This window comes from Lepisma saccharinum, chromosome 17, assembly GCF_977018435.1.
Source record: "Lepisma saccharinum chromosome 17, izLepSacc3.1, whole genome shotgun sequence".
Taxonomy (NCBI): Eukaryota; Metazoa; Arthropoda; class Insecta; order Zygentoma; family Lepismatidae; genus Lepisma; species Lepisma saccharinum.
This window is the reverse complement of record NC_139245.1, coordinates 14,153,260-14,177,571: the sequence shown is the minus strand read 5'-3', so window position 1 is coordinate 14,177,571 and position 24,312 is coordinate 14,153,260. Positions and strand designations below refer to the sequence as shown.

The 24,312-nt window shown below is 38.8% G+C and overlaps 2 protein-coding genes across 3 annotated transcripts in view; one reads left to right on the top strand and one right to left on the bottom strand.

Annotated features, from left to right (window-relative positions):
- CAH1 (carbonic anhydrase 1) overlaps positions 1–17,393 on the bottom strand; it is a 269,527-nt gene extending 252,134 nt beyond the window's left edge. Inside the window, exon 1 of the mRNA XM_083138966.1 lies at positions 17,060–17,393. Within this exon, the coding sequence (XP_082995092.1) occupies positions 17,060–17,096 (37 nt within the window). The 5' untranslated portion in view covers positions 17,097–17,393. The remainder of the gene's footprint in view (positions 1–17,059) is intronic.
- LOC146001535 (queuosine 5'-phosphate N-glycosylase/hydrolase) overlaps positions 2,278–24,312 on the top strand; it is a 100,406-nt gene continuing 78,371 nt past the window's right edge. Inside the window, exon 1 of one of the 2 annotated variants that reach the window (XM_083138963.1) lies at positions 2,278–2,349. The gene's annotated coding sequence lies outside the window, so the exon portion shown is untranslated. Of the gene's footprint in view, positions 2,350–21,522; positions 21,577–24,312 lie in introns of those variants that run through there. The other variant, XM_083138965.1, reaches the window with a different exon arrangement.

Below are 24,312 nucleotides of genomic sequence, written 5' to 3'. Positions count from 1 at the left end.
TTTCCTCTACCTTACTGATCCTCTCTCTGCCTCTTTCTTCTACCTTACTGATCCTCTCTCTGCCTCTTTCCTCTACCTTACTGATCCTCTCTCTGCCTCTTTCTTCTACCTTACTGATCCTCTCTCTGCCTCTTTCTTCTACCTTACTGATCCTCTCTCTGCCTCTTTCTTCTACCTTACTGATCCTCTCTCTGCCTCCTTCTTCTACCTTACTGATCCTCTCTCTGCCTCTTTCTTCTACCTTACTGATCCTCTCTGCCTCTTTCTTCTACCTTACTGATCCTCTCTGCCTCTTTCCTCTACCTTACTGATCCTCTCTGCCTCTTTCCTCTACCTTACTGATCCTCTCTGCCTCTTTCTTCTACCTTACTGATCCTCTCTGCATCTTTCTTCTACCTTACTGATCCTCTCTGCATCTTTCTTCTACCTTACTGATCCTCTCTGCCTCTTTCTTCTACCTTACTGATCCTCTCTGCCTCTTTCTTCTACCTTACTGATCCTCTCTGCCTCTTTCCTCTACCTTACTGATCCTCTCTGCCTCTTTCTTCTACCTTACTGATCCTCTCTGCGTCTTTCTTCTACCTTACTGATCCTCTCTGCGTCTTTCTTCTACCTTACTGATCCTCTCTGCGTCTTTCTTCTACCTTACTGATTTTCTCTGAGTCTTTCTTCTACCATACTGATTCTCTATCTTTCTCTCTGCCTTTTTCTTTCTACCATACTGTCTTTGTCTTTCTCCCTGCTGCTCTCTGACTGCTATATTTTCCTCTCGCTTTTCTATTTTTCTATTGTATCCTCTTTCCATCTTACTGTATCTCTCTTCCTTCTTTCTATCCTTTTGTATACCATTATCATTCTCATTCTCTCTGCTTCTTTCTTTCTCTACCTCTCGCTCTTTCTATTATCTTTATTTCTGCTCTCATTTTTTATCCCTAATGGTTTTTGTCCCCTGCCGCCGTGCATATAGCATCCTACCATGAAGTCGCATTTACGGATGTGGGGGTACGGCTTTACACATTCTCGATGTCTGCCATTTGGAGGTGATGTGATCAACACCACACGGCCCGGCCACCTTTACCTACCAGAGTTGCCCCTATGCACTCATTATTTTGAGGCTGGGTGAACCCCAGAGCCGCTTTATGAGGGGAAAATTCCGACCCTAGATCGGTCACTCCAGACACCCTACCAGCTAGATCAGGGGTTTCCAACTGGCGGCCCGCGATGCCTTTTTTTGCGGCCCGCAAAGCCTGTTTGCAAAATACATTAATTTCATGTAATTTTATTAAAATACGTTCTATTTTTGCTGTTAAATGAACGGAAGCTCTGTGAAGAAAGACAATATCACAGGTAGAATTGATTTTGCAGTCAATAATGATCATCAGAAGAATCTAAAGTGACGTAACGTTCTCTTCACACCATGCATTCAACCCCTTCGCTATGCGGAATGAACTTGCCCGCTTCCCACCTCTTCGCTATGCGGAATTGCAGGGAATCGTAATAAACTGATGATTTTCAACGTTACTTTGGAGAGGAATAACCTGGTCCATTTTCCAAGCTGTTGGCGGCTAGCAGAAGATGAAGAAACATTGGACTTTTCTGAATTCAGTGCAAATATTAAAGAAATAATGGACGAGTTTGACTCCAGATTTAAAGATTTTGAAGAACTTAAAAGCAGCATCCAGCTATTTAGCAATCCTCTTGGCGTTAATATCGAAGAACAAGAAGCTTTTCTCTCCTACTTGAATTGTGTGATTTGCAAAGTGATTTCCTTCAAACTAGGCAAGAAAAGGGGCCCGAGTTTTTCGAATACCTTTCAAAGGAACGCTTTCCAAACCTTCGCAGTTTTGGGCAAATAATGACATCGATGTTCGGCAGTACATACACGTGTGAAAGTGTTTTTTTTTTTTTTTTTGTTTCAATGAAGTTCATCAAGAACCGCTACAGAAGCCGACTGGCAGATTCTTCACTGCTTCACCTTCTGAGACTTTCAAATACAGAAATTGAAGTGGACATTCCAACTTTAATGAAAGAAGCATATCGGCCTCAATTTTCTGTTCAGTACTTACAATCTTTGTAATTTTTAATTCCCCCCCCCCCAAAAAAAAATGCGGCCCGCCAATCAACTGCTGGATATAATTTTGGCCCTCGGACCTCTTGAAGTTGGAAACCACTGAGCTAGATCACCGCGTCTCATTACATGGCTTAAAGAAGAGGAATATTTGTGGTGTCCAAGGACATGTGCTATCTAATCTGTATTTGCACTGGAGATCCTTCCTATAAAACCACTCCTGTCTCATTTGCACAACGTTGCTCTGAACGATATATCTCTGGTCAAGGCGTGCGAACGACGTGAGTATATTTCTATTTTGTGTATGTTTGTATTAGGATAAATTTTTAAAGAGTGTCGATTTTAAGTAATCAACCGAGGGCACAATGAATGTTGTCTTACTGTGGTTATTGTCAAAAAGTTTCAAATCTTGCGACAGTTTAGCTCAACTGCAGCCGTAGAGGGAAAACGCTGAATAGTGAAGTGTTCTTCCTTCATATTCAATAAGTCTCGACAGCCAGTGACGTCACTAGAGCCTTTGTAGTGCATTGAGTGTTGAGGGGTGATTTCAGACCGAAGCGACGTGTGTCGCTGGGAAGCGAACCCTTGGTAATCAATGCAACTTTTCGAACGGAAGAGACACGACAAGGTACACGCGTTGCTTGTCGCTTGCGTGTCGGCCAGACTGGCGGTCTGAAAGCTCCTTAATGATCTCTGCACCTGCGGCGCTATGTTTGAGCCCAGGTGAGCATAGGTGTCGTAATCATCATTCATCCTTAGTCACCTCTTGATTCATCACCAAGAATCTCTCGTTACAATTTTCACTCCACAAGATAAACATTAACTCTTAAGCACAGTGGTGGATTCAACAATGATCTTATTGCCTATAGCAACCTGAGTATTTCTATATCCCGACAACTATCATCGTCGCGATTAGCTTAAAGAGGCAGAAAAGGAAATAACTAGAGAATTTAAGAAAGAATGAAATATCACTGGATTTGCTCGGCAATCATGGCTTCTGAGTAAGAAGTAATTTTAGTATGAACACAAATTGATTGTGAAAATAGTTATTGGTGTTAATTGAAAATTCCTAATTATATTTTGGTGGGAAAGTGATTTGGCACATGCGGTTTCATTTTGAGATAGTGCCCACCACATCAATATTACAAAATCTAAACCATGAAAACTTGAATAATGCTGCATATATGCGTCCTGTTAGTTGTTTACAAAAAGTGCGTCTAACATCCTAAGGAAGTTTACTTTCTATTTACGAAACATGAAGAGATCAGGACTATATTTGTCACTACACGGGTGATTCATGTACGATAAAACATGCAATAAATACAAACTAAAATTTAATTTTCCTGAATGTCTTTAAAGTTAAATTTTCTAAACATGCCTTTAATGTCTGTGTAAAATAAAAGTTTTCCACCCAACGCGTATTAAAATAAAATACACACCACCCAAACTCAATTTTTATGTGTAAAAGTTTATGTACTGTAAAGTTTAGCCAAATGATCCAAATATACAAAAATAGTGAACTCTCACTTGTGAAGGAAATTCATATATGGAATAGAATTATTCTTACGATACAATTGCGATACAATCACGGCGTAGATGGACGGTGGAGAAACTCCAATGGTCGCTGCTAAAACATAATTATCCGAACCCCCGAAATACCATCACAAATACGCCACTGAAGTAGAATAATGAAATTGACATTAAATACAGAAACAAAGAGGAAGGCCAATTGTGAAAAATTAGTTACATATTTTGTGACAGACATTTTTCCATTGGTCACTTTGAACTATTAGTAAACTAATTATTTACAGCAATATAAGACTAAAGGAAGACTGAGGACGAAGCAGCTCCTCGATTATTCTATCTGCTGGAGAAGGAAGAACTACTGGTTGTGCATTACTGGAAATAATAAAAATTGTTTCAAACTCAAAAAGATGACGTTTCCATCTTAGGAGTCTGAGAAAGAGGAATCCAAATTGCATTACCGCTCTGTGCCTTGAAAGAAACGCAGAATCTAACATTGTTTGACGGAATGAAAAAAAAATGTTTGCTTTCTAAAGTGGAAGGGAGAGAGATTGTTACACTGGCAGAAAAGATTTTAGAGAATTACGAGCAAATAACTACCAAGAAGCAGAGAAGAACAAGACTTTCAACTTTTCTGGCGCCGAGGACATCAAAGAAACTCTTACCATGTAAACAATGTATTTCATAAAGTACGGAACTGTTGTATCAAATAGATTGGTGATTGATTGTTAACTGGAGCCACATGCATTCTTGGAGATATATTAAGCGATATCAGAGAAGACAGATTTGATTCAGAAATATTTTTATTAATCCCTGTATTTGAGTTAGTGTTTTAAGTCCACTTTATGCACGGTAAGACTAATCGGGACTGGACCTACAGTTTAAAGTGGGATCCGAACCACTGTGTGCCTTCACAGGGTATCGAACCCGGAACCCCTTGATTCTAAGACGATGATGTTACCACTGCGCCATCGTTAATAAGTTATACTTGTTAAGTGCAAGAATTTCGTCAGTATTATAGCTTTATTATGATTTCCGGTGTTGAAAATTAACAATGAAATAGCTTTTAACTCTTCTAAAATAATTCACAAATATCTGTAAGTGGTATAAAGCATTTCGTTGTGTCACAAAAGGTTCTTGCGTGTACAATATATTGACGACATTTGGGATCAGTTATTTTTTAATAAAACTGTTCCATTATTGTTATGCAGGGATCACTGGGGTACGCAGGATTTTTTTCGGGATGGGCTGGAACTGTTTAGGTGGATAGTGCATAGTTGCTTTCTAGGAGTCTGAATACACTAAGAAATTTCGTATATTAAAAACTTTCCAGTCTTAATAGTGAATTGTCTAGAGCACGTGTCTTGAATGTGCAATGTGGGGGGGGGGGGTCATTTTAAGGCGACTTTGCATTTACCACTGTTTTTTATCCGAGTTCTTCGCTGCTTTTGTTTGAAAATGTTCATTTTCTCAAAATTTCGCAGGGGGCTGTGGCCCCTTCAGCCCCCTTCTGCGTACGCCACTGGCAGGGACAAACAGAAAGCAAGAAATAAAGCAAATACGAAAGAAAGGAAAAATTGAGAGGTGCAAGGAAAAGAGAAATACAGGTACAAAGACAGATAAACTGACGAAAACAGAGGCAAACAGAAAAATATAATAGGAAAAGAAAGAAGGAGAATGAAGGACTAAAACAGTGAGAAGTAGTGCTAGAAATTAGAGGAATAGAAAAGGATATAAAGAGAGACTTTCAGGTAGAGAGAGGGGTTTGGAAAAAGATAAAAGCATGGAGACAGAGGTAACAATATGAGGTGACAGAGAAAAGAAGAAAGAAAAAGTAAAAAGTGGGATAAAGATATGACAGACACAGAGAGAGAGGGGGGTGGGAAAAGAAGCTCGCTATAGAAAGGTGGAGTAGAAGCACAGACTGGGGAGGGGGGATATATACACAGTAGACTGAGAAATACTGAAGTAGGTAATTTGCAAGCATAATGCATTGGTGCTACTGGCTTCCAAAGGCTGGTTTGTTCCTACTGCAACGTTTACTTTATTTTGCTGTTGAACTTGTGTTGCCTTAGTAACTAACGGACTTCATCTCTTATCTATTAAGAGTTTTATTACCAGAGAAGTTATGAAACTGACACTATCATGTTAGTCAGCCCATGTTAGACGTCAGCGTCAGCACTAATATCAATTGATCTCGTGTACACTGTTGAGATAGCGTAGTCCAAAGTGATAAGTATTGGAACTGTTTTCCTCACATCAGAAAATAACATACTTGTTAGTCTACACACTTAGATATGATTGTTCCAAACATGTGCTCTCATAGTACTTTTTACCGTTTCTGAATTTGAAATGTGTATATTTTTTAACTTAAGGCAAGCAATCTGACCACACTAGCTGAGAGTTGAAGCGTTAGTTAGGTCTACATTCCGCGGAATAATCTTGAAGCACAAAGGTCGCCGTGAAACTAAACTTTTGGAACTCCTAACATAGAGCACGATATATCTCTTAATAATCATGACCAATGAAACGATAAAGCATTTTAACCTTTTACACGTATACACGCTGAGTTTTGCATGCTTTTTACGGCATCAATTAGACAAGAGAAAGTATTTTTTCCTCTTGATAAGCCTACCTTAAAAAGGAAAAAAATCTGTTCTGCACGGCGGATTATTATGCCACCACAGGAACAAGGCGTTGGAGGTTATGTAACAGACCTGTAGAACGTGTTTTTAAATGCAAGCAGATTACAACACGATGTCAAGGTCATTGGAGAAGGAAAGTGTAGCGGTTGAAAGGCTTGCAGAGAGTCTTTGACCGAGCTGATTAAGTTTGGAGCAAATCGAAGGGAAAACCACACTTTCAATTGTGTGTTTTTTATTATATAGGCGTGATGTTTGAAAGATGTCTATGGCAGATATACGCACACAATTTTTGGTATATAAAACTCATATAGTTCGATCTTTGTTATTTTGCGTCATTTTCCTTCCACTTTTGGCTAATCGCGACGAAGATGATGAGTGATATGATGTGACTGTCGAACAAGGAACACCCATGCTCAGGTCAGGATTCGAACCAGAGACTCCTGGCGTCGTAGGGCGCTATGCTAACCACTCTGCTACGGATATAGACAAACTCGCACATCGTGGCATTAATTTTTAAATCAATGAAAGGTATGCATGCACTAATTTGCATTAACTTAGAGCAATTTAATGTACTTTTCCATTGCGTGATTTCAACCATCTGCGAATTTTTTTGTGATCAAATATCTGAGTTTCTATTTATTTTTCTGAGTCCAAAGTGTTAAACCTGCTTAGTAAATTTGCTCTTCCTCATTATTTTTAACATACGACTGACGCTCGCGAATGTGCCTGTGTCTGCACCTCCCACCCCCTTCCCCATGGAGTGCACGTTGTTTGAATCAGTGATTTATCCACAACACACAGCAAATATTTCAACACTCCTTAGACTTTTTCACAAGGTCCCAATTTATGGTCATTTTTGCTCGAAATTTACGTTTACAAACCCCTAAATCAAATATTCTGGATAAACCCAGGGTTTGAGCGATCCTAATATACTGGGTGTAAAGAGGAGAGGGGGTAAAATTTTCGAAAAGGGCTGAATGTCAACGCCTCTTCTAAGTACTGCATGCTGGCAACTTCATTCTTCTGGGCAAAATATACAATTTTGCAGTGTTCTCTAAAAGCAAAATCTGAAGAGACTAAAATTAAAATAGTCATCAGAGTACAAGATATCCAGATACATGCACCAAACCTCCTTAGAAAATACTCAAGAGTTTTCGATATAACGCTCGGTAATTGTTCTTTTTCCACGAATCATAAATGGCAAAGACAAAAGAGGATGTTCATTATTAAAAAGGATGGGGCGCATGCCGTGAGCTTTAATTAAGAAAGAGCCTGATGAAGCAGCCCCTCCCCTTCGCTTCCACGTCGCTCGGGGGAAGAGCTTGTGTAGAGATTAAACTCTTGTAATGCGACAGAATGAACAAAAGACTGAAAATCTATCTTTCTCCAGGTGTAGTTTAAACCTCTCCCCTTCCTCCCCAGGCAAATTAACAATGCGAACTATTCGATTTAGACGTATTTTGGTATTTTTATGTATCATATCTAACATTCACGAGTAGTCAGCAGTAACAAGCATTAAACAATCTTATCGCTACAGCACCATCTGAATTCAAAATGCCTCATAGTAACAAGTAACTTCCTGTCTGTGAATACAGTAGCCAAGCAGGAAAACTACCATGTGCTCAGATTTTAACTACCTGTATATGATAAATTAACAACTTTGAAGTCAAAAAATATTTTCCTTATCTTCATCCACACTGTTTTTACATAAATTGCCTGAGCTGTCCTTTCATATCCCCAGCGTTCGCAACATTTCAAGGGCATTCCGAAAGGTAGGGTTTGGTTTCATCCAAACATATTTTAGAAATAATGATAAGACTAATAAAAAACCCTCAAAAATTAGCTTTCTTTGCCGTCTTTTGTATCGTAATCTGTGTAGTACATGATGTAACTGTCACAAACATGTGTTCGTCTGTGTAAATTATATCAAAACCCTTTCCAAACTTTTTTTTTTGTGAGCACTCCCATGGACACACATCATTGAAAATGCTTTGATTTCCTTTATTTTACTTTACTTTTCTGTCACTTTTGCCTAATCGCGAAGTTGAGGATGAAAGGTGATAAGATTAAATTGAAGATGAAATTGATGAAAGAGCAAGACAGCACAAATCCCACAGAAAATGAGTGCGTCCAGACGCCAGAGCCTGGTTAGTCTGCAAGTCTCGTAACACAATCAACAAGCATCATCGGGTTCTGACGTCAGTACGGAATGCCTTCGTTGTTAGCTTAGGCTTTTTAAGTTTAGGTCTCTTAGCATAAATACCTTTTTTGGACAAGTCCAGATAAAATAGTGTATTTATGCTGAGAGAACTGAACCTATAACAAGCCTAACGTAACAACGAGGGCATTCCTTGCTTACGTCAGAACACAGTCTGCAAGTTCGGTGCATTACGTGGAAGTGAGGTTGACATTTGGGGGTCTCCAGAAAAGGTAACCCCTTACACCCCCTTTCTTCATGTGTTGTAATTTCTCAATAAGATGAACGAAGTGAAGAATTAGAGGATTTTCCCTGACGAAGCTGAAGAAAATAAAGGTAGAACCTCTGTCGTGTTATCTTGTCAAGTTTTTCATTAGAAATTCAATTTGGTCGGGTTTAAAGTGAATCCTCTCCCAAACGCACAATCTGAACATCAACATACGAGGCTCTAGAAGAGGAATTTTCCACTGTGCGCCGTTTGCAAATGCGAATGTTATACGCTCGTCATTGCAAACCCACTCACGTTGCACATAAAACTGACTGGTGGTTGCCATAAAGACCCGATAGTCTTCTGCAGATCGTCCGAGCCATTCCATAACGGAAATGGCTAATGTGGTCCATTGTGTTTCTGGTTGTTGGCCGTAAACATAAGCATACATAAAACATCAAAGACTTCCATGCTTGTCGTACGGAAGCACCGTACGTGCGTACGTGGTGGAAATTTACGTCTGCACCTGATCGTTCTGTATAGAATGGGTAAACTGACAGGAATGTCGACCTTGTGCAGGTAATATTGGAAGGATGAGATGCGGAATACCAGATTTCAATTGTAAGATGTCTTAGTATACGCAGGTAGTAAGTTTCACGTGACATCATAGCGTGCAGCGCCGCCATGTTCACTAGCCAACTTGTAAACAGAGTACGTGTGCTTTATGTTTGCCAGAGCTCTAGTGCAAATTACCATGGCCGTATTTAGAGGGGGGGTTTAGGGTTCAACCCCCCCCCCCCGAAACTTCTGGCATGTTGGATTAATGGGAGTTCAGAAACCAAAATTTGTAACACATTTTCAGAAAATTATTCGCAGTTTCACATAAATACAACACAGAGACAATTATGAAACGATCGAGGTAGAATTTTTGAAATATTATGAATTCTGAAATTTGAGCGAAACTGATTTAATACTCAGAATGGCAGCCCAGCCGCGACCCCTTCATTTTCACTTCTACTGTCCTCTTTCCAGTGCTGTTCCAGACTGAGAATTCCCTTGTGATTGTCCCAAAATGCCCATTTCAACTATTAAATTTCCGGTTCGATAAGGGTTTAAATCCCCCCTTTATAAGAGTTCAAACCTAGGATATCCAGTTTCGTAGCGCATTACATTCACTACCCTTCACCCAGCGGTCGATATAGTACATACATTTAACCTAAATGCGGTACTATAAAGCACATACTTGTATAGTGCATAGTGGTTGTACTATATAATGCTATTTGGTAAGTATAGGAACAAAGAGTGTCGGAAAGTGGGATCGAACTAGTCTATAGAACCCCCCCTCCCCCGAATTAACATCGTTTATTGCAAGTTACAAAATAGCAGAACGTTTGTTTGTTGTATTGTTAATAACGGAAATAAAGTCCAGTCAGTTAGTATTCGAACAGAATAACAAAAGAAAAACAGCGTTAGATCGAAAAATTGAGGTTACCATACAGGCACCAGGTTATGCTTTACCATTTAATACAAATAATAACTGGTTTCAACAGTTTTCAAAATTCCAAAAATTAAGTTTTATGTTAATGGTCAAACAACAAACTATATGACAAATTTCTCTCTTACTTTTAAAGCTTTTCTTGAGGTATCTAAAATTTAATAACAAAATATAATAGCTGTATTTAGTACACACTGCATGAATACGTTTGGAATCAATTAGTTACTCGTATTTATTATGAAATTTTAATTATTATTAATTAATAATCATTATTGATATTATTTCTAATTTTCAAATTTCTTGCGACGCCCATGGGAACAATGAGAGAACCCCCCCCCCCAAAAAAAAATTCCTACCTACTGCCATGCAAATTACAAGTCGTTATAGTTGTATTTGAGATTTCTGTCTGGAATATTGAGCGCAATCGACAACTGGGGAAAAAAACACTACTACTTTTTCATATGTGCAATAAAAATGGGACACCAGGATCCTGAAACACTGGTTCCTAGTGTGTGTTGCCTACATCTACAGCGATAAGTGGATTTTAATAGCAAATTTCAATAGCAACTTCCACTACCGCCATGGACTTAGCAGGGTGGCCGCTCTAGGACCATGAAAAAATTCAAGTATAATTCACGGTTTTCAAAGCAAACTTCCCAAGAATTCAAGGCTACAAGCAGATGTTTTCTCTATTTCAACCTTACGTATTATCGCCTCTCCCCACCCTCACACCTACAAAGGCAAATATATTAACAATGTAAAGGGTCTATGTGAATCCAATGTATCCAAAATGTTAAATTCAATTCAATGGTATATCTACAGAGCATTCTCTGACATTCGCTACGAGACTCTGCGGCAAGCGGCCTCACATCAGCGCTTGTCTTCCCGGTGAACGGGGTCCGCAACAGTCGCTAGAGTCGGCTACAAAAATTACAGTTTTCATATTGTGTACTAACCTTGACTACAGAAGGTGTTGAAAATGATGCCCCTCTGCTGCAACACATTCCTGGCATCTCCGAAGGAAATTTGCATTTTTACGTGCAAGTTCGTCTACTGTAATTCTCCCGATTTCTCGTACGTAACTCACGGATTGTGTGCGGATTGTCTTTGTATACTTTATTTTTTAGATTTCCCCATTTTTCTTTCCACTTTTATTCAGAACTGACCCTGTTACTCTAAACTTTTTTACGAGGTTTAATATAGTGGTCCTATGTGGAACGGGAACACTAGGAAATTTCGTTGTAAAACGTCGTCGCACTTCTCCACAATTCCTCTTTCCGAAGTAACACTCGACAAGATAAATCCTTTGTTGTAATGTAAACGTTTGTGGTGCCACAATCTTCAACACACGGACACAACACAACACAACTTCCGAGGGAGGATTATACTGGCGTCAGTCTGCAACGTCAACAGAAAGGGAAAGAGAGCGAAGGCAGGGAGAGCGAAAAAAAAAACTAGCGTGCGACTGTCGCGGACCCCGTTCACCGACAAAGACGAGCGCTGACGCCGGGCAGCTTGCCGCCGAGTTTCGTAGCGAATGTCAGGGAATGCTTTGTATGTATGTATGTATGTATATATATATCTTCTAGCAAGGTCTTCATCAGACTCTGTATCAAGTACAAAAGTTACAACAGCCAGCTGTTCTGCACATTCCAGCGTTCTCCAGTATCGGGGACAACATGTTTGTCCTGCAGTCATCGAGGGACATCCTTTATAGCTGTACATAAGTCCACAGGAATCTGGGATATATATATATATATATATATATATATATATATATTATTTAATTTAAGTTGCAGAGTTTACATTTGTCATTTCACATACTCAGACTCTAAATGCATCTAAAAACATACGAGTCACAAATGTTACGGGACTAATCTACGAAAAAATATTTATTGTATGACAATTTCAAATTCAAATTTACGTAACTAACTTCAAGATATCGTATCTGGCAATATACGTTCGTCTGTTAGATTTTTCAGCGAAGGACACTAACAAAGTAAACTGACTGATAGAATTCTGTTTTATTTTCCACGCAGCTTTCTTTTCCTTCCTCGATAAGAATAAAAGCTATACTGTGAAAAACTTGCCTCAGGACATTTATAAATATGTATAAAGCAATGGGATTTGGATTAATAAAGTTTTAATTTTTCACGTCTGTGGAGAAAAATTCACGTAGAATTCCCGGGATTCAAGGAACTCCCGGTGGGTAGCCACCCTGGTTAGGCAACACACAACTCCTTGCAGGGAAACTATTATTTCACGATCATAGTGTCCCATTTTTATTGCCGGAACTGTACATATTTGGTAAGAGTATACATTCTGAAGTTTCGTCGAAAGCCCCTCCCACAGCACATTGTACGCATCCTCCTCCGTAGATGGGGAAGGCCAGTTCGAAGAGTTGACGAATCTGAACAAACTAGTAAGTTTTTGCAATGTGAAGAGCCTGAAAAACTTTATTCTGTGACCAATAACCGAAAATCAGGAAAATAATATAAAATAGATATAAATTCGAGACCTAATATGACTCTGAAATTGTTAAAACTCAAGGATTGCATAGGAAATATCCAAGGGAAATCAGTTTTATCTTGTAAAATGGAACAACAAATATATCTAATACTTATTGAATTCACAAAAAATATATGAATTATTCACCCATAATGAAGACACTAAAAGCTTTAATATGGCGTGAAATTATGTAATTCAGAACTTTGAAACATGGCATATTTTGCAAGAGCCATTCTCTTGCGAAATAATCTATTCAGTTTCGCCTTAACCTGAATTCGTTCGGCGATATCATGAGAATTTCCCTCAACAATAACGAAATATGTTTTCTCATAACACGGAATCTTGATGTATTCAAAACATACTGAAAATTAAGTTGCTATATTTGCCAAGATCGCCGTTAGTTAACAGTGCTACGCATATGATCGCACAGGGTCTCTCGTTTTGAGAGGGCTTGATGTTGCAGAAAAATGAATACACGAACGGAGGAGGAAGAAGCAAAGTGCAGAACAGGATTGGCCTGGTTCAGACTGGAGGGTTGAAATATACCTGATGTAAATTAAGTTATCAGTTTATAAGAATTGTAAATAAGGAACGAAGACAGTGTAAAAATAGCTAGAGAAGATATACGAATTAGACCTATAAATATATTGTATTTTTCTTACTTTACGTCACTTTTATGCCAGTTTTGAGCAATCACGACGTTAAGGATGAATGTGATATTAGTGGGGGGACACATCAACACTCATGCTCAACCCAAGACTCGAACCTGGAACCTCCAGTGACGAGATCTGAATCGATGCAGGCCCGTAGTCAGAATTGTTCATGGATATATGGCACTATATCCGTATGTATACCAGCTGTTACTACTGTATTCGTAAACTATTACCTTTTGCCGGAATGTTGTCGAACACATTACACTCGTATAGTGGAAATATGATTATGGCGGAATTTTTCACAAAATATGTACCAATGTGATTACATTTGTGGGACTATAATCACGTAAAATACTAAATTTGAATTATTTCCCGCCTTATTAAGGGTGCAAAATGTGTTTAGCATGTCATATTACCCACATAGGCAATTTCGCTTGGCGTTTAACATTTTTCGGTGTTGTCACACCAGGGAAAAAATAGCTTTGCCTACATATGTAGCATACGATACAACATGATGAAAATGAGAGCAAAGATATCATTTTGAAATTCAACACTCGGAAGTTTATAAAGTACGGTAAGGATTCTGCGGAGAGTAATCAATCCAGAGCAGTGTAATTTGACAAAATTTTGAGAGGGACTTTTGCAGGTGATCCCCAGCCTGGCTGCTCCAGTGAGTTGACCACTGAACCCGCTCGACCCTGAGGAATACATCGTGTATACAGGACGATAGACGAAAAGGCTCTCTTGCCCTCCCCAATGACGTAGTGCTATGTTGTCGCATTGTAATCAAATGGTTTCGGGTTAGATACCGGATAGAGCCATATAGTGGTTCTGCTCCCACTTTTAACTGTAGGTCCAGAACGGATTAGCCTATGGGCTAAGTGGACTTAAAACAAAAGCTCAGAACGAGAAGGCACTTAACAGTTAACTAATTGAAGTAATTACGCTCACGGGAAAGCAATTAATCATTATCAAATATTAAAGTAACAAGTTTCAATTGACCTTACAAAAAGTATGAAATAAATATTCCCCGCATGAAACTACAGGTTCAGCGTGTCGTAAGGTATATTTAACTTAAAAAAACAAAACAATAACAAAAAAACAAAGCAAAAAATAAGTCCTTGAAATTAAGTATGGTCTTCAAGTCCAAGTTATCTGACATTTGTTGTGAGTGTCCGCTTCTTTATCTTCCACAGTGCCTGACGTTAGTTACAGAATTGCAAAAGTCTGTCTTCCGCAACTTACAAGTTCTCCAATAACCTTGAGAACAGAAAGCCCATTTGTGATGCATTTTATAGCAATCAACCGCAGAACGACAGAGTTTGAAAAAGAAATACAAGCAAAATGTTAATTGTATCACTTCTTCCAGTTTTTAAAATTACGACGAAAATGATGCCCACTTCATTTCTAAACCGTATACAATAGCTTGCGAGTTACTAGAAGCCCTGACCGATCATAAAGTTTTGACTAATGGTATTCTAAATAATTTAATATTATTTTTTAAAAAATATTTTTGATCATGTTATTACTGGAGTGATGAATCTGTGTGGGCACTGATTAATGCAAAGGGTCTTTGAAGTTACTTGTACGACATCTTTTGCCACTGTATAATTCTTAATGAAGAAACTTCGAAAATATACGTGGGTATTCAAGGTGGTTATAAAACTGAAAAGTGTTCAACTTTTGCAGTGATAACGGCAATTTACCAGAAACTTATTTTCTCTTAATTTCGGAAGTTTTTCGGTAAACACGAAATATGAGGAGGAAATTACTGCATTTGTCAAGATTTATGTATAAGTAAATTTGCAGCCCTATCATGTTACTTTGTAATTTGTTTTGTTAAGTCTGACGGAAAATTTAGTTGTCTGCAATTACGGTTTCTCTTGTGCTGAAAATTTCATAATTCATCAAACTATACTCAGAAGTTGGAGTCACGTAACGTAATCTTCATACAAAAACTCTGCATAGTTAGTGCGCACATATTTAGCCTAAATTTATTCGATCTTCCTTTTCTTTCCTGTTACCGAGCCTGATGTAATTTCTAATGAATAACATGAACTTAGCGTTAAGGGAGGAGTGCAAAGTCTCGACGTTATGATTGGTTGATAAAATAAAAATTTACGAACATCCATACCTTTCTTAGTAAACCCACGACCTTCGTTCTTTATTAGAATTTCGCGAATATGCTATTGGAGAGTTTTGAGTTTACGTTTTTTACACACCTCTTTCCGATTGGAAAATTAGCTCTTTCCAAGTGGTTGCTGAATGTGCAAGACAAGATATTTGTTCAAACTTTATTTTAACCAGTCAATACCTGCAAATTCCTCTTTTCTTATAGCTATATTTAATGAATTCACGTACATTGTTGTAGAGAAATATTTGGCTCAAGTTCCTTTTGTTTTATTTCGATTTCATCATGCTACGAATGCAATTTTTACATGGTTCGATTTATGTCTGTTAACACACACTGCGGAGTTTTAGCAATCACTTAATATTTTGTTCAATACATGCTATCGTGGTTATGCAAGTTAGGTTTGGTTCCCTTAGCATTAAAATAAAGTTCCGATTTACTTCTATATTCATTCCCACGCTTCTACGATATTTACTGTCGGTTGTCGACGGAGAATATCTTGTCCATGAGAAGTGCGTAAGGTAATTTTAAAGTTGTTTTTTTCAACATAAATAACTTTTTTTTCGAGTCCAAACAGTGCTCATTACTGTAAGGAAGGTTCAAATTTCGTGTGACAGTGATTTACAAAATTCTACGATAATTAGTAGTGTTGCCCACTAGACGAGACTTTGGCCTCTCTCGTCTCGTGGAAATGCTGTCTCGTCTCGAAAATATTCGTTTGTCTCATGACACATGGTCAATCTCGTCTCGAATTTTTAAAAGCCTGTCCCGTCTCGTCCCGTGGACAACACTAATAATTAGTCTTTGTGCTAGGAGAAATCGTAAAACAATCGGAATCGTTACCAAATATTTGTTTAAAGGAAGTTATGAACTTGAACAGCGTAGGTTTCGAGCAAGTTTGTTGTAAATTGTCCCAAGTTGACTTACTTGAAAAACAGATTTCTAAGGCAGGTCAGGGGTACTAATCTCTGAAGTGTCTTGTCGGGCGAGAATCTTTTGCGCTAATTGTTAGGATTAAAGGGGAAAGGGGTAAATTTCTCTATTAGCACAATCCGAACCAGCGGAATCAAGAGTCATATCCGAGAAGCAAACTCTCGTCGCTTTTGTATTGAGATGAAGATAATAATAAAGTTGTTGGAAATGAAACTTCCAATTTTGGGGGCCTCAAGGAGTTATTCGTATTTGCCGTCACCTACATGTTGATTCCTCCAGTGTGTGTGGGTGTGTTTGCCTGGCACATTCTGATCTGTCATTGTGAATCTATCTCACCGCGAAATGTTTACGCATGAAACTTTATTCGCTATCCCAGCGTGCTGCCGTATATGACGGTCGCATACACAGCGAGCGCTGTTGACTACACGGACAACAGTCAACTGGGCGGCAAAAAAGATAACCGCGGAACATAGAAAGTTTCGTCACTAACTTCCCTGCCGGGTACCTTATGGGCGAAATACAAGGTTTCCTGAAAAGATAACGCTAGCAAAAACACAGAGCCTATGCCTATTAATTCCCCAGAGGAAACCGACAACTACTGCTATCTATTTGGACAGACGTTGTTGGAAACTAGGAGGAAAAGCTACGTCTAGGGGGTGACGACATATAGAATACTGTTGTTTAACTTCTGACTCACCGTCTCGCTGAGAGTATCCCCAATCGTGGTGGCTCATCCTGTCTTATGTTATTTCGTTGCCAGAAACAGCCGTTAAAAACGTGCGAGTACGGTTACGTGCGAAGGTGGGTTCCCGATACGAATGTCTTCAGCAAAGTGGTTATTGAAAAGAATCACTGTCGGTACTAAACGAGAGGCGTATCTCAGCATCACATGACAGGGCCATGTGACTTGTACGAGGAAAGCCCCTCCTTCCCCCCTTCTAGACGCCGATTAGGCTTTAGGCATAGGGGGAAATTATGTGAATGAAAGCGTTCGCTGCCGCCGACGACGTGCCTGCTTCCATAGCCATCGGGGCCGCTCCTGCACGAGCTCCGGTCGGTCTCCCCGCGTCAGCTCAGCTGGGATGCTCGCGCATGCGCAGTGCGCTCTCTCCTCTCCACCTCTTTCCCTCTCGCTCTCGTCAAAGTTGACGGTAATTTCGCCTTGACGTCCGAAGGCGAGAAAACTGGAAACGACTCGAGAGGAGGGCTCAATCTGAAATGGACGCCTCGCGGAAAAAATAAACCTTTAATTAAGCACATCCATTGGCTGTTTCACGGGAAGGTAACGGGGTGTTTGTGGACTTGAAGCTCTCTCCGTGCAAGTCTCTCTCTGGATAAGTGGTTAATAATGAATAGGGCTTGGAAGTTGAGGAAAAATCCTTTTTTTCCCCTAGTGTCCGAAGACGAGGCCCAACAGAATATATGTTCATTTTGGGTCATTGTAGGCCAGAAAATGGTGGGTTTTATTTGTCCTTTTTTGCCTTTTTCGGAGTTTTTTTGGCATATTGGTCCTTTTTCAGTATTTTTTTAGGTCTCTACGGCTTTTTTTTTAAACTTCACCTTCTTTCGCCTACGTTTTTACTGCCCATTCTCAATTCTAATCATCATCAGTTCATCACCTCTTAAACTTCCTTTCTGTAGTAAAGAAATAATATATATATATATATATATATATATATATATATATATATATATATATATATATATATATTTGAACCATCCCTGAAACGAGAGAAAAACAATTTTGGACGACTGAAATAGGATCCGAAATCCTATTTCTGTAACCCTAGTGTGGTCAGGCCAAATATGATTTTTTCAAATTATGTTAATCTAAAAAATATATAATGTCTGGAAGACGATGCATTTCATTCATATAGTTTTTTCGCACTGTGTGTTCCATACCACCAGAATTTTGTATTTTTTTTATTCACTAAATATGTAATTAAAACTGAAGTTATTAATGAATTTGGATCACATTTATACGTCCTTTTTTTTCGTTTTTAGGTTCTTTTTATATATATATTTAGGTCTTTTTATAGGTCCTGTTTTGGCAACTTATAGGTCTTCAACTTCCGAGACCTAATAATGAATATTACGGCGCCGTGAGGTTTTGCTCCGAATTAAGCGCAAGCGTAAGATTTCCTCCTCTCTTTCTCCGTCTCTTTCTTTTCTCCTCTCTTTCTCCGTCTCTTTCTCCGTCTCTTTATTTCTCCTCTGCTTCTCCATCTCATTGCTTCATTTTATGTCTCTCCCTCTCTTTGTTTCTTTCTGTTTCTCCCCTCTTTGTTTTTCTTCTGCTTCTCCGTTTCTTTAATTCTCCCTCTTTTTCTCCATCTCATTGTTTTTCTCTGTTTCTCTCTCTGTCTTTTCCTTCTGTTTCTCCGTCTTTGTTTCTTCCTCTCATTCTCCGTATCTTTATTTTTCCACTACTTCTATGTCTCATTGTTTCTTTCTCTGTTCCTCTCTTTGTTTATTTCCCTATTTCTCCCCCTCTTTCTTTCTTCCCTCATTCTCCTCCTCTGCTTCTCCACCTCATGGCTTATTTCTCTGTTTCTCCCTGTCTTTGTTTCTTTCTCTGCTTCTCCGTCTCATTGTTTCTTTCTTTCACCCTCTCTTTGTTTCTCTCTCTATTTCTTCCCCTCTTTGTTTCTTCCTCTCATTCTCCGTCTCTATTTTTCTTTCTTCCATTCTCCGTCTCTATTTTTCCTCTGTTTCTCCGTCTGATTGTTTTGTTCTCTGTTTCTCCGTTTGTTTGTTTTTCCCCTCTTTCTCCGTCTGTTTATTTCTTCCAGCTTCGATGTGTAGTTCGTAAGTGCTAAAGGTTAACGAAGTTGTAGTTATCAAAATATTCGGTTACGTTTCTCGGGCCACTCTGTATGGTCGAGAACCAAATGAGGTAAGTTCTTTAAATTTGTTAGTGAGTAATGTCTATTGGCGAAGATGCCCTAGAACAAACTTGTAACGCGGAGAGAATAAACAATTTCAAACTATTAAAAACTCAGGACCTATAAGTGGTACGATATACAACACATATAGGCAAATAGAATAGTAATAACGAGCTTTTACTGTCAGGGCTGGAAATAGCTATGGTAGCGAGACGAGGCAAGTCCCGGTCTCGTCTCGAATTTCGATACCAGGACCGAGACGACCTCGTCAAAAATTGACACGAGAACGACACCAGAGCCTACGATATTTATTGGGACGAGACCGAAAACTATACAAAAATATGTAAAACCGAGACGAGACTTACACTTAACGTCCTAAATTCTCGGTCTCGTTCGAGACTTTTGTAAGATACTTGAAAACATTGCTCTAAACCAATTTATCGAACGGGCATGTGCGTGATTATTTATACATAGATAAGCTACATGTTTTTGTTTATATTAATTACAAAATCATCAATCTGCTATTGAGAATTGTCAGCATGTACAGCGTGGTTGCATCCATGATATAGTTTTGTTTTCCGAAGGTTAGTGTCGAAACGTAGCGCCAAACAGAGAAACTTTATTTAAACAAATTGTTTGCTTCAATGCCCTCTATACGCTGTGAAGGGTTTGTGCTGTGAGACTTTGTATATGTTGTTTATACAATATATTTCGACGAAAGTCGAGACGAGCGTAGTCGTAATGTCGTCGCCTTGTAATCAAGGGGTCCTGGGTTCGATACCCGATGGAGGCACATGACATAGTGGTTCGGATCCCACTTTAAACTATAGGCCCAGTCACGATCAGCCTTTCTGTGCATAAAGTGGACTTAAAACAACAAATCAGAGAACGAGACGAGTGTATTGAACTCGAGGTGAGACCAAGATAGTGGAAATGTGGGTGTATACACGAAGGGACGCCATCTTCGCTAGTTCCTGAGATTTTCAGAGTACGGACACAACGAAACTAAACATAGAAGAACGAGTGCAAAGGCAATGAACATCCGTACTGAATTCTATATTTAGTCAGCCTAGTAACTCCCAGACGAACTGTTTAATTAGGCATCATACGTAAATGAGTACAAGCAACAACCCGAGGAAATTGTTAATGAAGGGAGAAGACATCCTGGAGAGACGGACAGGAAAGAGTAAAAAGTATATGGTCCATACTCCGTCGTCAATCGACGGAAACGGCCAGAATTTTGTATATATTATTATGCCTAATATATTTGAAGACCCGAATTTTCCGTTTTCTATCATCAAGTTCAACAGGCTCAACAATATTTTCTTAAAGTATGATTCAAATCTACTTTACGCTCATGATAGGCTATTCGGAACTGGACCTACAGTTTAAATTTGGACCCGCCACCGTGCAATATGCCTGAAAAAGAGATCGAACAGGAAACCCCTTGAGGGCATAGGTTTCATTTATTTATTTATTCACTTATCTGCTCGTTCAGTTTACCGTGACAATGGGAGGAATTATGATAACGACATACAATAATAACCATCTGGCCTTCCGGATGGCGCAGTGGTAGCGTCGTCACCTTGTAATCAAGGGGTCCCGGGTTCGATACCCGGTGGAGGAACAAGTTGTTCGGATCTCACTTTAAATTGTAGGTCCAGTCCCGATTAGCCTTACTGTGCATAAAGTGGACTTAAAACACCAAATGAATCAATAATAACCATCTATTTCAGCCAAGGGTTCTGGTTCGAATCCCGACCTGGCAATGAGTGTTCTTTCTGAGTGTCCCCATCTCAGTTACATGTATCATCACTCATCCACGTCTTCGCGATTAGCCAAAAGTGGCAGAAAACTGAGCTAAATAACAAAAATTGAATAAGATCAAACCATCTATTCCAGCCGTGGAACCTTCTTTGTGGAAAAGTATACTCTAATCAGGATAACTGAAAGCGAGACGGGTGTTTTAAACATTCCTGATATTGCCTTTGCTTAGTGCATCTTGGCCAAAATAAACGGTCTCTGTGGCGCAGTAGCCGAATTGTCAACCCACGCGGAGGGAGCGTACATCAATCAGCCAGCTGTTTTGCATTGTGTGTTTCTGTTACTGAGTCGCAAAATTGTTTAGCGCTGTCAAAAGCTTGTACCTGTTTCAGTGCAAACTGTTTGATTTCATGATGAATAGAGAAACTGTACACAGCGAAAGCAGAGACTTAATATTTAATGTTGTTGAAGTTAGCTACAAAGCCTGTAGCAACTGCCGCAATATATAGATACGGCGGAAGGGAAGGAAAAATTCTGAAGTACGAAGCAGGGCAGTGTGAACTGAGTGAGTACTGTAATTTTCTTTAAGATTTATTATTTTCTTGATTTCGCTTGATTCGATCAGTCTGTCATTAGAAATAAACAACAGCTAGATAGATTACAACTGATTTCCTCCATGTGGTAGTTGGATCGGCTTTATTTGGTGTACGCTAATGTTATTATTCTCCTTGTTCATTAATATCAACGGAGCGGAGGAGGAAGTTTTTATTAAATATTTTGCAAATCGAGAATAGTATTGATATTGTAGATCGGTATTTCTATGTATTGAGTGATTTTGTCAGATTATCGAATACTGAATTACATATTGCACAATAACATCGCTCTTCTCGTGATTGGCTGGATAATTTCCGAAATATTTGAAATTTGTAAAAAAATCCGTTTTAAAGAAAAATCATGAAATAACTCTATCATAGCCTCATTTTCAGTGAAAGTTGATCAAAACTTGGGTTACCGATATATTAAGCATCAATATGTGCTCAAAAACGGGTGCGAGGATTTGACAGGGATGTTATAACACTTCTGGATGCGAGACTAAAGTGCACACCCATAGAGTTAGAGCACGACCGCCACTGTTTCAGGGTGCACTGCGTTGCAGTAACGGCTGATGATTGGGTGCCGCGTTGCAAGGAAGTATATAAAAACACATTAAATGTCATACCGAGGCAGCTGGGGGACACCATTAGCATCTCCTCCTGCAAGAATCTTTGCCGCCAGTTTGAACACCTGTAATGTTTTCGTCGTATAGTGCTACCATACATTTGTAGCATTGTCTGTACTAAATCTATAAGCAGCATTTTTTCTGTTTTCTTATTGATTCCATTGTCATAGACAGCCCCAACTAGTTTTGGCTTAAAACTCTTTACTGATGCGTTTTCCAACCGGGGTACCTTATCTCATATTGCTACTTGGGCCATTCTAATTCAAGGTCACGGTCACCTCTCTGATACACCACCAGCACCTTGTCACCCTAACGAGTGTCCCACAGGAAGGTTCAGAAACGACTTTGCCACTCACTGGAATACAGAAAAATTACTTACATACCCCTAGTATTCATTTCTCTCTTGCTTTGGAAACGCCGTCGTTTGATAACACTAGGGAACAAAAAAAAGATTTTATTTTGTGGCATAAAGTTTAATAACAGTTTCAGCATACAAAACAGCTGTGATTGCCAATTGAATGATTGGTTCAGTTGAATTGACTCCAGTTATAAAAATAAACACACCATGGAAAATGTAGGAGGTAAAAAATTACTCCACGCTTTTCTCGGTAATATCAAAATTTGATAATGGGCTGAAATTCCCATTAAGAAACTTATTTATTTGTAAATTGTTGCTAGGCAACTTATGAAGCATTGCTAGGCAATATATCTCTTAATGTTGAATTTTGTAGTAATTATAACTAAGCGAAATGTCTTATGTTTCCACCATTTTGGTTTAGTTGCATTTATTTCATAAATTAGAGCCAATTCAGGAAATATATTATTATATAATTATTCAGCAGCATGAAATCGCCCTAAATTAGCTCTCAAACACTGTGCCACAATTTCACTGTTCCCCAGTGTAATCAAAGGGATTCCGGGTTCGACGCTCGATAGAGGCATATAGTGGTTTGGATGCCACTGTAAAATGTAGGTCCAGTCCTGATAAGCTTATTTGTACATCAATAATTTTGACAAGCATTGTAATTCCTTTCAGGCACGTATCTAGAAATATGTTTGGGGGGGGGCGAACTAAGTGTCTCAGGACAAAATAATTATATTAAATCAAATTAATACTGATTACAATACATAAATTAATATTATATTATTATTACACGATTAGGTCAAATGACTGTAGCTATAAAAATAGGGATATAACAGCGCATATTCATTACGTTGCTTGCCTGTAGTTAAGATCGGAATAATTTACATAAAAACAAGTGCTCTGGAAATGAAATTAATGTCAAAATAGATGAATAATTGAAAATTTATCGAATAACAAAAATGATGTCACATGTGGTTGGAGAAGAGTAAGATTCTGATTAAGAAAAAGTTTAGAGGAAATTAATAACCATCGATTACGCAACAAATGCTAATATATTCATTATTTAATTTTAGTACTTGGTAAGTCTTTAGTGGGGTCCGGACCCCTGCACCCCTTCTAAACACATCCTTCCTGTCCTTCAAAGCCGTATGATCCCAATATAATCCTTGTCTTCCAATAAGTTCAGAGGAAATTACGTATACAACAACGGCTAGACGAATATATTTTTCATTATTTAATTTTAGTACTTGATAAATCCTTCGGGGGGCTCCGGACCCCCTGGATCCCTCCTAAATACGTCCTTGATTCCTTTTCATCCTTCTATTTTTACTTTTTCCCCTAGATTTTTAGTCTTCCTCTCTATGTCTTGGAAACATTTTTCGTTTGTTTTCTCTTTGTTGTTTTTATTGCCTTTTCTCCTTCTTCCTATTCTTTATTGTCTTTCTCTCTCCTTCTAGTTTCCTGCATTTCTCTCCCTCTCTTCATTTATTTATATTTTTCTCGAGTCTCTTTATCTTTCTCTTTCTCTTGATCGCACGATCCCTTTCAAGTTTCTTCTCTCTCTCTCTCTCTCTCTCTTTCTCTCTCGTTGCTCTTAGTTCTCTTTGTTTCTCCCTCTTTCTCTATCTGTTGAGTTTTTATTTACTTATTTACATCTCTCTCTCTCTCTCTCTCTCTCTCTCTCTCTCTTTTCCTTCTTTTATGATAGCTCGCAAACA